We start from the raw sequence: 13,018 nt of genomic DNA, 5'->3' as shown, positions 1-13,018 counted from the left end.
AGTTTTAAAAAATATTTTTATAGAAACTTTCCAAAACAGCCATAACCTAATAAACTATTTAAACAAAAGAAAAAAAAATGTTCTATATAAATTGAACAATTAAACTGTTATTAATCAACTAAGAGAGTAAAAGTATAGAAATCTCCTCAATTGCCAACATGCTGCTTGTAAAACTTTAACATACTATTGATCGAAAAAGTATTTTCAATAAGAGTGGGTCAAATCGAGGTAAGCTAAGTATGGTGTTTCAGGAAGACGCGTGCGCACGAATTTGAAGTTGGAGGTAATCGGTGCTGGTGTGGATTTTGATTGTGTTGTCAATCGAATAAGCTAAATCGAAGAGAAGATTTAATTTGAAGGGATGAATAAGGCCTTCGAAAGAACTGATCGATCGTTAGTGAAAGTGGGAAGTTAATCATGCGACGAGAACGGTTACCAAGAGAGACTGCGTTTCAGAATTTGAAATGCCATATTTAATTATAATTAAATTATAAATTAATGGACAGTTATGTAAGATTAGCCTATAAATACTAGGAGTTCTTAGTGAAGAGGGGTTGGAACTTTTACTTAGAAAAACACTCTAACACTCTCACATCCCAGCGAATCCCTGAGTTTGCGATCGAGTTTTCTTTTTCTGTAGGGTTCCTTCCACCTTCCTCTTTCTTTTAATTTTGACTCTGCTTGTAAACTTCATATTTCACTTAATCATATTCACTAAGTGTTATTTATGTTCCTTATTTTCGCTGTTTAATTTATCTTTCAGCATTTTATGACTTATTTTAAAGTTCTTTGATTTAATTGAAGGCGCTTTTATTGTTTCCTTTTGATTTTGGTTCAAGTCTTTTCATTTACCATGCATATACTTATTGAAAACTTTGATTTCTAAATTTCATTTAACATTTTACAAATTTATTTTATTTTTATTGTCAAAACTTGTCTAATCAAAGACGCTTTGATGCACTTTTAAAAAACTGGTACTTGCACAGAGGAGTAGGTTTCACTCCCAGACCACTAGATATCGAACCACCATCGATTTGCTAAAAATCGACAAAACAAATTGGCACACCCGGTGGGACAGTTTTAAATCAAAGTGTGTCAAATAAGTCCTTTTCCAGTAATTGTTAGTGTATGCGATTACGAAGTGGGAAGATCATTCACATGGCTGATGAGTTATCAAATGTGAATGGTGGTTCATCCACCAATGATAGCATACCGATTTCCATGCAACAAGCCGACGTGTCTTCACGTTCGGAGGGTGCAATTGGGACTGAAAGCATAGTCGTTATGACTATCCCAACTGGAGTTGTTGGATGTAATACTCGTCCACGTGGTCCTATACCACTATATCAACCTCCATTAACCACTGGTTGGCCTCTTTATGGTCTTCCTCCTGGTTATACCCCACCAGTGGGTGGTTTTATGCCGCCTGTCCGTTTTGGAAATGTAAATGGAGCAAACAATGTTCAAAACCCACAACATTCCGAGTATTCTCGTGATTATCATGTGGGCTTTACTTTGAATGATGCGAATTTGATGGCAGTATATTGGCAACAAGTAGAGGAGACTCATCATGACTTGGTCAATTTATTCTCAGCAAATGACTACAATTCTGAATCCCATGATGGCTGATCATGAATCAAGATTCGACCGTCTTGCTAGACAAGTCAAGAGAATTGCTCGAATCGTTGATTATGTTGAAGGTGAGAGGCATAATTTCAGGGGAAATAATGAAGGAATGGAAAATATTTTTCAAAATGAAAACCAGATTCCGAATCGAGAAAATCCTCACGTGGTTCTTCGAGGTCAAAATGCTGATGATTATTTAGCCGGATTGTGTGGTAATCGCTATCAAGTCACTAGAATTATTGAAGAAGTGTTAAATCGGGTTGGTCTAAATGTTGGTTTTATGAATCAACCACATTTTGTATCCATTTTTTCCAAGTGGTTCAAATGGCTGAAGTGACAAGAGGGGTGAAAATCCCAAAAATAACCACAAAATTTGCTGGTGAAGTTAGAGAATCAACTACTGAACATGTTGCTCGATATTTGGTCGAAATCGGGAATCTCGCTAATGATGAAAATTTAAAAATGAAATTTTTTCCTTCATCATTGACAAAGAATGCATTTACTTGGTTTTCGAATCTTAGACCAAATTCGATTACAACATGGAATCAGTTAGAAACTGCCTTTCACGCTCAGTTCTATCGAGGTGAGATGAATGTAGCAGTTACTAATTTAGTGGCTTTGAAACGTGAAGATGGTGAGACCATTGATGATTATTTAATACGTTTCAAAAATGCTAGAAGTAGATGTTATGTGTCATTACCTGAGAATGAGATAGTGAAAATAGCAATTATGGGCTTGGGATTTTATATGCGTAGAAAATTGCTTAACGTGCATATTCCCGATTTGGCCCATCTGGCTGAAAAGGTTCGACAGACCGAACTTATGAAAAGAGAAAAAGAGAAATACAGGAGTGACCAGAGATCGAAGAGTAAACCTTTTACTCGAAAAGAAAAGGTTGCTTATGTGAATATGGAATCCTCAGAAGAGGAATTCGATTTCGAGACAGAAGTCGATTTGGCTGAACTTAAAAAAGGTCCTCCATATGTTTGCTCTTTACTGAAAAAACTCCCTAGTAATGAAAAGTCGAATGATTCAAAACTTAAAAGTGGAAAGAAGTATAGTTTTGATATCTCGAAATCTGATCAGATTTTTGATGTGTTGCTTAAAGATAAACAATTAGTTTTGCCTGAGTGTAGAACTTTACTTTCCATAAAAGATTTGAAAGGAAAGCCTTACTGTAAATTTCATCAAGCAACAAGTCATTCGACTAATAGTTGTGTCCGTTTCAGGGACTTGATTCAAGAGGCGATAATGGAGGGGCGATTGAAATTTGACGATGGCAAGAAGGAGATGAAGGTTGATGTAGATCCCTTCAAGGTTGACGCCAGTTGTGTCGAGCCCTACTTGGGGGTGAATATGGTTGGCATGGCTTATGATTTCTATGTGGCTCTTGATGATTTTGAGTCACAGCTAAGGTCTGTATACCCCAGAACAGGGGATGGCTTGATGGATTTCTTGGTTCAGCAAAAGATTAAAGACCGGGACGTATCTCTATGTCCACAGTGCAATGCTGTCTTCGATGCTGAGGCAGCAGCAATCTTCGAAAAGGAGAGGATGAAGAAAGAATTGGCTCATAGAGAAGAGTAAGCACGTCAGAGACAACCAATTCGATGTATGGAGGGTTCTGGTTCAAAAATTCCTCAACATGATGTGACTGCACCTTTAAGTCAATCTCAGGCTATAAGTGTTCAGTGGGTTCGAAACTGTCAAGAATTCCAAAGGCGTGATCACCTGTATCGATGCAATCCTCAATAGGGGCATCGAGCACCATCTCGAAATCAATATGCTTCCTATCGAGGGTGAGCCAGGGGATACCCAAGAGGAAGAGGAGGAAGAAGGAGTTTCAATCAAGGTAAGAAACTTCAAATCGAGACAAGTAAGGAAGCAAGCAAGGGGGCAACTCCCTCTGTACATTCTCGAATTGTCTTTCCTTCTGATGGAGAAACTTATCCCAAGGAAATTCCATCACCAGCAAAGATGAAAAAAGGGAAGGCAGTTGCTCAGTCCTCTGGGATTGATAAACATAAAGATGTCGATGTCAATGAGGAATACTTTGATGAAGGAGATGATGACATGGTAGGGACGACTTTGATAATTCCTACTGAGTACCTTGGAGAATGCGAAAGTAATCCGGATGAGGATTATGATCAAGAAGATGAAGAGGCTTTCTCTTTCATTCGCATAGAAGATGAGCCGGGTTTCTTTCTTTGACCTACTGAAAGATAAATGTCTCATCTGCGTCCTCTTCATATTGTTGCTGTTGTGAACGGGTTCAAAATAAACAAGGTGTTGATTGATGGTGGGGCAGCGATTAGCCTCCTACCTGAAAGGATGTTGGGAAAAGTAGAGAAACATGTTGACGAGTTGGTCCCTACAAACATTGCTGTGACTGATTTTAGTGGGAATTCTATGCCAGCGAAAGGGCTGGTTACCTTGACTGTAAAGGTGGGATCTTCGGAGAGACACTCTGTATTTGTGGTAGTGCCATCGAAGGCTAGTTATAACGCCTTACTTAGGAGAGATTGGATTCATGGAGTAGGTGTTGTACCATCTACAGTGCATCAGAGCGTGCTTCTGTGGACTAAAGAAGGCAAACCTGAAATTTTCAAAGCAGATTCGAGTCTATACGTCGAACAAATGCACGTTGATTTTAGGATATATAATCGTAAATTGAAGCCTTTTAATGTTGATCGATCTCTGAATCCTTACAATTGTGAAGGGTGTTATTTGACTTCGGAAGGACTTTCGGTGAAGTTGTGCTGTCCAGATCTGGGCTTCGAGCCAACGGGTTGGGATTGTCTTTCTTAACGATCTCAAAGGCTGAACTATGGACCAGGTTGAGGAAGTTTCCAACTACCTGGTAACTTTGCATAATTATTTAAATAATTTACAAGTTTTAGAAAATAAAGATGATTCTTCTGATAAAGTTAAATCAGATAGGATTAGTAAGTCTACTAGTTATAGTATGTTTGATTCGACATCTCCAGTCGAATGTAGTTATGGTTTTTCTATTACTTGTAATGAAATTAATAATGTGAGTCGGACTGCCAATTTAATAGCAGAGGCTCATTGTGTGAAAAATAAATGTAGTGATGAATTAATCAAAGATCAAGTTTTTTCAATCCCTAATAAATCCATTGATTTTACTTTCGACTGTATTTATGATCTAGAGCCTTTGGGGTTTGAAAAATATTCAATCGAAGATGATCATTATAAGGGGTTCGAATCTCAGGATCCTTTAGAAGAAATTAATTTGGGGACTCATGATGATGTTCGAATTACATATATTTATAAAGATCTTGTTGATCCTTTTCGAACTAAGCTTTTCGATTTGTTACATGAGTTTAAGGATTGTTTCGCATGGGACTATCATGAAATTTCTGGTCTCGATCGTTCATTAGTAGAACATCAATTAGCATTGAAACCCAATGCTCGACCTGTGAAACAAACCCTAAGACGTTTTGCTCCTGAAATCAATGTGAAGATTAAAGAAGAAATAGAACGCTTGATCAAAGCAAAATTTATTCGAACTGCTCGTTATGTGGAGTGGGTGTCGAATATTGTTCCAGTCATGAAGAAAAATGAAAAATTGAGGGTATGTATCGATTTTCGAGATCTAAATAATGCCACTCCAAATGATGAATACTTTATGCCGATTGCAGACATGTTAATCGATTCTGCGATGGGAAATGAAGTTCTTAGTTTCATGGACGATTATTCTGGATATAACCAAATCTTTATTGCAGAAGATGATGTGGCTAAAACTGCCTTTCGTTGTCCTGGAGCGTTAGGTACGTATGAGTGGGTGGTTATGCCTTTTGGTTTGAAGAATGCTGGAGCAATGTATCAACGAGCAATGAATGCTATTTTTCATGAGTTTATTGGAAAATTTATGGAGGTATATATTGATGATGTAATGGTAAAATCGATTTATGTAGAACAACATATAGACCATTTAAGAAAGGCATTTCTGACTATGAGAAAGAAAGGATTAAAAATGAATCCTTTGAAATGCGCTTTTGGAGTATCGGCTGGAAACTTCTTAGGCTTTGTTGTTCATAAAAAGGGGATAGCCATTGATAAAAATAAAGCAAATGCAATATTAGCTTTGTCTGCTCCCAAATCGAAGAAAGAAGTGCAATCATTTTTGGGAAAAATAAATTATCTTCGAAGATTCATTTCGAATCTGTCAGATCAAACTAGCGTGTTTGCACCTTTAGTGAAATTAAAGAATGCTTTGAAATTCGAATGGACCACAGAACATCAATTGGCGTTTGACTCGATTAAGTCATATTTATCAAAAGCTCCAATTATGGCGAATGTGTGTCTATCTGAACCTTTAAAATTATATATTGCAGCATCTGAAAACACTATAGGGTGTATGTTAGGCCAAGATGATGAAAAAGGGAATGAACGGGTGGTTTATTACCTTAGTCGAGTTCTTACTGATATCGAGACAAGGTATTCCCCGATTGAAAAATTATGTTTGTCATTATATCATGCTTGTATGAAGTTAAAGTGTTATATGGTGGCTTAATCAGTGAAATTTATAGCACAGACCGATCTTGTTAAGTACATGCTAAGTTTCCCTATGTTAAGGGGACGTTTGGGGAAATGGATGTTAGCATTAACGAAATTCAATTTACAGTATGTCCCAGCAAAGGCTGTTAAAGGACAGGTCATTGCAGATTTTCTTGTAGACAATTTGAAAGATCTGAATGACCAGGGGGCAAATATAGTCGATGTAGAAGTCAACTATTGAAAATTGTATTTCGATGGATCTAAGCACAAAGATGGTGCAGGGGTTGGAATCCTCATTATCTCACCAGAAGGTATTCCATCAGAATTCTTGTTTGAATTAAAGTATCCTTGTTCCAATAATGTAGCCGAATATGGGGCTTTGATTTTGGGTCTAGAGATTTTAATCGACAAAGGAGCTTTAGAAGTTTAAATTCTAGGAGATTCACAGTTAGTTTTAAAGCAGTTGTCGAATGAGTTTAAGTGTAATAATAAGACGTTACAAAAATATTTAGCAACTGCTTGGGAGTTATTGACGTCTTTTTGAAAAGTTTCTTTGGTTCATATCCCTCAAATTCATAATGAGATTGCTAATGAGTTAGCCCAAATTGCTTCGAAATATCGGATTGGTCCGAAAACTATTAAGAAATTATCTAGTATCTATCAAATTTTAATACCAGCAAATGAGAGAGAGGTGTTATGCATGGATGAATGGGAGGATTCTGATTAGAGAAAACCTATTGCTCGGTATTTGAAAGATCCCAATATTGCACTTGATAGAAAACTAAAGCTGCAAGCAATGAACTTTGTTTTATTGGTTAATGAGTTATATAAAAAAGGAATCGATGGAAGTTTGTTGAGATGTTTAAGTCGAGAAGATCAAAACATTGCTTTGGGTGAAGTTCATAATGGAATATGTGGTGCTCATCAGGCAGGAAATAAAATGAGATGGGTGTTATATCGCAATCATGTATTTTGGCCATCTATGATAAAAGATTGTATTGATTATGCAAAGGCATGTCGAGAATGTCAGAAACATGGTTCGATACAACAGATTCATGCGGCTGAACTGCATTCGATAATAAAGCCATGGCCATTTAGAGGTTGGGATTTAGATTTAATTGGTTTAATTCATCCCCCTTCATCGAAGCAGCACAAATTTATTTTAGTGGCTATTGATTATTTCACGAAACGGGTGGAAGCCGTCCCTTTGGTAGAGGTTGGTCAGACAGAGATAATGGATTTTGTCGAGGAAAATATTATTCATCGATTTGGAATTCCTCAGACGTTAAGTACTGACCAAGGAACTATTTTCACTGGCCAGCGAATTAAAAATTTTGCGGCTTCGAGAAACATTAGTATGGTTACTTCAACTCCTTATTATGCACAAGCTAATGGACAAGTGGAGGCAGCAAATAAGATATTAATTGGTTTGATTAAAAAGCATATCAGGAATAAGCCTCAAACATGGCATGAGACTTTAAGTCAAGTGTTATAGAATTATCGAAACTCACCAAGAAGTTCGACAGGAACTTCTCCTTATAAATTAGTATATGGCCATGATGCAGTATTGCCATTGGAAATTAATTTGAATACTCTAAGAGTATCGAAACAGAGTGAGTTGCCAGTCGATGACTATTGGAATGCCATGTTTGATGAGTTAAATGAGTTAGATTCAGAGCGATTTCTAGCACTTGATAATGTAATTTGACAAAAAGAAAGTATTGCTCAAAGTTATAATCACCGAATTAAGGAGAAATCTTTCAAAATAGGTGAGTTAGTTTTGAAAGTTATTTTACCAATGAAAAAGAAATTAAAATTTCTTGGTAAATGGTCCCATAACTGGGAAGGTCCCTTTCAAGTGATAGGGGTATTTTCAGAAAACGCCTATCAGATTAAAGACATTGAGTCAGGGAAAGTGGTTAATTCAATTAATGGAAAATATCTGAAATATTTCTATTGCTGGCAAATATAGAAATTCAACAAGCATAAGTTCGGAAAGGAAAATAATCATTACAAAAGTAAAAAAAAAAGTTCAAGATGCCAATAGCTTCGCCAAATCAGAGCGCAGTTTTGTCCTTTTGTTTTCCAGAATCATAAGCATTTCAATTTGCTTGAACTTGCCAGTTTGGATCTTCTCGAGTTGTTTTTCATACTCTCCCCACTCGGTGTCGATTGAGACAAGTTTCTGGATAAGGAGGTGTTGCTCTTGTTGGGCTGCAACCAGAGGTTTAGCTAAGGTGGCTCTGTCTTGGCGTATAGTGGCAAGCTGTTTTTGAAGTTGAGCCAATTCTGCTTCGATTCTTGCTTCTTCTTCTTGATCATGAAACACCTGGACGGAAATAGCATGAGAAATTCTCCTATCAAATTCCTCACGAGAAGATTGGATTGGTTGAGCAGTTGTAAGACACTTTTCTATTTTAGATTTGGTTGTAGCTTCTTCATTTTCAGTTTTCTGAAGTTGAAACTGAGATGCAACACTATCGTTAAGAAGTTGTTTGAATTCTTGGATTGAAGCAAAATATGGTGTGTTGTTTGGAAATTCAAAAGAAGAATTCAAACAGTCCTCCAGGAGTTTATTCAGGATTGGATCATTGACCCATGAAGTAGGTGGATGATCCAAAAGTTTGATGAGTAATCGAAGTTGTTCCCGAGTGTCAGGCTCTAATTCGATTGGAGGTCTTGGTGTGGCTGACCTTGAGATTTCTGGAATAAGGACTGGTACTTTCTTTTCTTGGATAATTTTATTCAAAACAGAAATCAGATCATCCAAGGTAGCACTACATGGAGTGGTAGGAATATTCGATGACCCTGGTCTTGGTCCTGGAGGGGTTTGGAGTGAAGGATTAGGTTGTAACTCTGGAGGGGTCTCAAAAATCTTGGATCGAGAGGAATCTGAATTGGTGGTGTCAGCAGCTTTAGAAGTAGAATCGGAGTTTGGAACCGTTTGGTTCTCTTCAATTAGTGCAGCTTGATTGTTTGGTGAAGTTGATTCAAGTCTATGTGTCTCTTCTGGAGAATGATGCAGAGGATTTTCTGTCAGATCGATCACATGTGTTGTGTAAAGAAGAGGTGGACGAGTAGCAGGAATTGATTGCAGGGATCCTGTGAATTGAATGGAATCATGTGATATGGAGTGCTCTGGGTCATTTTGTTGTTGAGGTATTAGTTGATCGAGGGCTCCGGTGAAAGAAGCAGCCTGAGCAACATTAATGGGCTAATATAAAAAGTACACAATTATGAGTTTAAGATTTATTTTAAACTAAGAAGTGTATAGTGATGGATGTGTTACCTGAGGAATTCTGGATCTTAGAATTAGCTGAGTGCCAGGATCAGAATCGGCTGCATCTTCCGATTGAGAGGAAGCAGCAAGAGAATCTTTGTTGGTTGGTTCACTCTCATCCGCGCTTTCGCTTGATGATTGCAAAATTAGCTGTTAAAAGTCCAAGATCAATTATGTATTAAAATATACATAAGAGTAATATTCGAAGGATGTTTTCGAATTTGAAAGTAAAGTCATGAATAGAAGGATTACTCTGTGAGAAGTCCTAGTAGGAGTTCTTTTGATCTTATGCGGTGGTGGCCGAGCAGCTTCAACTTTCCTTTTGTGTGATCTTTTTGGAGAATTTTCAGTAACAGCTACTCGAATAGCAGTCTGCTGAATATCTTCTAAGGTACGGGTGTACCTTGAATAATAAGCAGTCCACCATTCGAGACAGGACTTGGTGATAAATGAACTGCGTTCATAAATCAAGAAGTTGAAGTGGTCTCTTTGTTTCTGATTTTTCGAGAGACAAGTATTGAAATCTTCCTGTGAGGTCAGAGTGATTTGACATAATGGTTCACTGTGTCGAGGTTGAGGAGTTGGGATAGCCTGAGAGAATTCCAATTGTCTTGCAATTAAATGAGGAGCGTACAAGGTTATTTTAAACCTTTCCTTCTTATATTGTGGCAATCCTATTGGTATCACTTGAACAGCCAGTAGGTGTGCCTAGGTTCGATTTGCAAGTTTGCTTTCCTCATTAGTGTTTGGAAAGAGAAAACGATCGAGCCAGGCAAGGCCGCAGTTGCGACGCAAAAAGGGGGTAAAATTGAGTTGATCATTATCAAAATTTCTGCAAGAATGGAAAAGAGAGAAAACAGCCCAAAATTTATCTTCATCTGATTGGGTATTTGGGAAATTGGGTTTGTAATCAAACAAACGAAAACCCTCGATGTGTTGTTTGTTGGTGTTGCCTCCTATAGGTTTTATCATGTAGTTTTCAAAAATGGCATTTAGCCATAATTGAAGAAGCCAAAGTGGACCTCCTGTGTTGATTATTTTGTTGTCTCGGAGGTCACAGACAAGTAGGCTAAGTTCTTCACAGATGTGTCCGAGAAGAAGCTTGGCTAGATTGAGAGCTTTTCCTTCATGCAAGAGAGCCGCTAGAGGAAGGAAAAGTTTTGACATTTGAACACTTCGAGAGCAGAACAAAATTGCATTTAGCCAGTAGAATAAAAAGGCTACATGTTCATCATTAGTGATTTCTGTACCATCCTTACCCATATTATGAGCAATGAAGTCACTATAGGGGTATTGAAGGTGATGTTGTATTGATGCTGAGGTTGCATGTCAGAAGTGCAGTCTGGAGAATTTATCGGGAGTCCTGTAATAGCGGCTACATCAAGGAGAGACATTTCGATCATTCCACAAGGAAGGCGAAAATTATTGGTAGTTCTGTTCCAGAAACAGGTCACTGCTCCAATCATCCGAAGATTGTAGTGAGTGAAAAGTGAGAGAGTCTTAATAGTTCTTGTATTCCTAGGGCTCCCCAGGTAGCACCCTTTGTGGGTTCGAGGCGTTGATACCAAGTGGTAAAATCAGACCCTCGAGGTTTAATTTTCAGGTTGTTTCGAAAAGGTTTCTGGTTGATGAAGTGAGAAATGTTAAAAGCCTGGTTTATCAGTAAATCTTCTCCTTCAACATTAGAGAAAAACGAAAGCTTTTTCTTTGCCCTTTCAAGAGTTTCAATCGGTCCAAGGAAGCAGTATGTATCTGAACCGATTGTGAAAGGAATTAGAATTCTGGTATCATTGACTTGCAAATGGAGGTCATCAATGATTTCATCATTGATTTGATTAAGGATGCGAAGGGCTGGCGGAGATGGCGGTGCTGTTGCATGGCCTTTGCCTTTATCTTGAGTGGCAACACGTGAGGAAGAACCAGCCATTGTTAAAGAGAATTGAAGGTTGGAGATTTTATGAGAAAGTTTGGATGCGAAGAAAGTTCAGAGAATAATGAATTCAAGAGATTCAAATAAAGAAAGAAGAATGAAATTTAAAAGTATCACTGTAGCCGTTACTGTGGAAGAGACACAGATAGAGGTAACTTCGTGTAGAAGGTGAAGTGGTAGAAAGAGAAAGCGTCAGTCTTGGAAGACGTGTCGAGTGGATCAATAATAATGGAAAGTTTAAATGATAATTATTATTGGTTTGAAAACTGACGTCTTTTGGATTAAGTGTTTTATTGATTCGATAATAGTATCGAAGCCAACCACATTAATCCAAGGGGGCAATTTGTTGATCGAAAAAGTATTTTCGATAAGAGTAGGTCAAATCGAGGTAAGCTAAGTATGGTGTTTCAGGAAGACGCGTGCGCGCGAGCTTGAAGTTGGAGGTAATCGGTGTTGGTGTGGATTTCGATTGTGTTGTCAATCGAATAAGCTAAATCGAAGAGAAGATTTGATTCGAAGGGATGAATAAGGCCTTCGAAAGAACTGATCAATCAATAGTAAAAGTGGGAAGTTAATGACTTTAATTGCACGAGGAGTTCATGAAGAATAGCTATAATCATGCGGTGGAAACGGTTACTAAGAGAGACTTCGCTTCAGAATTTGAAATGCCATATTTAATTATAATTAAATTATAAATTAATGGATAGTTATGTAAGATTAGCCTATAAATACTAGGAGTTCTTAGTGAAGAGGGGTTGAAACTTTTACTAAAAAAAACACTATTGCACTCTCACATCCCAGTTAATCCCTGAGTTTGCGATCGAGTTTCCTTTTTCTGTAAGGTTCCTTCCACCTTCCTCTTTCTTTTAATTTTGATTCTGCTTGTAAACTTCATATTTCATTTAATCATATTCACTAAGTGTTATTTACGTTCCTTATTTTCGCTGTTTAATTTATCTTTCAGCATTTTATGACTTACTTTAAAGTTCTTTGATTTAATTGAAGGCGCTTTTACTGTTTCCTTTTGATTTTGGTTCAAGTCTTTTCATTTACCATGCATTTACTTATTGAAAACTTTGATTTCTAAATTTCATTTAACATTTTACAAATTTATTTTATTTTTATTGTCAAAACTTGTCTAATCGAAGACGCTTTGATGCACTTTTAGAAAACTAGTACTCGCACAGAGGAGTAGGTTTCACTCCCAGACCACTAGATATCGAACCACCATCGATTTGCTAAAAATCGACAAAACACATACAAAGCCAGAAGGCAGATTATTATTAAGAATTGAGCACGAAAAATCACCACAGTATACTAAACTGTCTAAACATGATGACTCTCTTCCGTTGTATAAACAATTCCATGGTTAATCATGAAGTAACAATGAACACTAATTGATCAATAATATAATTAATAACACAATAAAGATACAATTAGGTCAGCAAATCACATACATACATTCACATACATATATGGCATTTATCACAAAGAAAGATTTAAGTCTAGAAGATCACTTGTTTTTTCCTTCTGTTCATTTATTTCTGGAATAGGTGCCTCCAGCGTCGCCGCCGCCGCTTCTTGCAAATGTTGTTTCTCCATCACCACCACCTCCTCCTTCTCTTTCTCCGAAGGACCTGCACCTGATGCATGCGGATTTG

The 13,018-nt window shown here is 37.4% G+C and overlaps 1 protein-coding gene across 1 annotated transcript in view; it reads right to left on the bottom strand.

The window, feature by feature from the left end:
• The window catches only part of LOC107646532, a 1,243-nt gene continuing 840 nt past the window's right edge, over window positions 12,616-13,018 (bottom strand). Inside the window, exon 2 of the mRNA XM_016350715.2 lies at window positions 12,616-13,010. Within this exon, the coding sequence (XP_016206201.1) occupies window positions 12,843-13,010 (168 nt within the window). The 3' untranslated portion in view covers window positions 12,616-12,842. The remainder of the gene's footprint in view (window positions 13,011-13,018) is intronic.

Source organism: Arachis ipaensis, chromosome B06 (genome assembly GCF_000816755.2).
Source record: "Arachis ipaensis cultivar K30076 chromosome B06, Araip1.1, whole genome shotgun sequence".
In the NCBI taxonomy this organism is placed as follows: Eukaryota; Viridiplantae; Streptophyta; class Magnoliopsida; order Fabales; family Fabaceae; genus Arachis; species Arachis ipaensis.
This window is presented reverse-complemented; position numbering and strand designations above follow the sequence as displayed.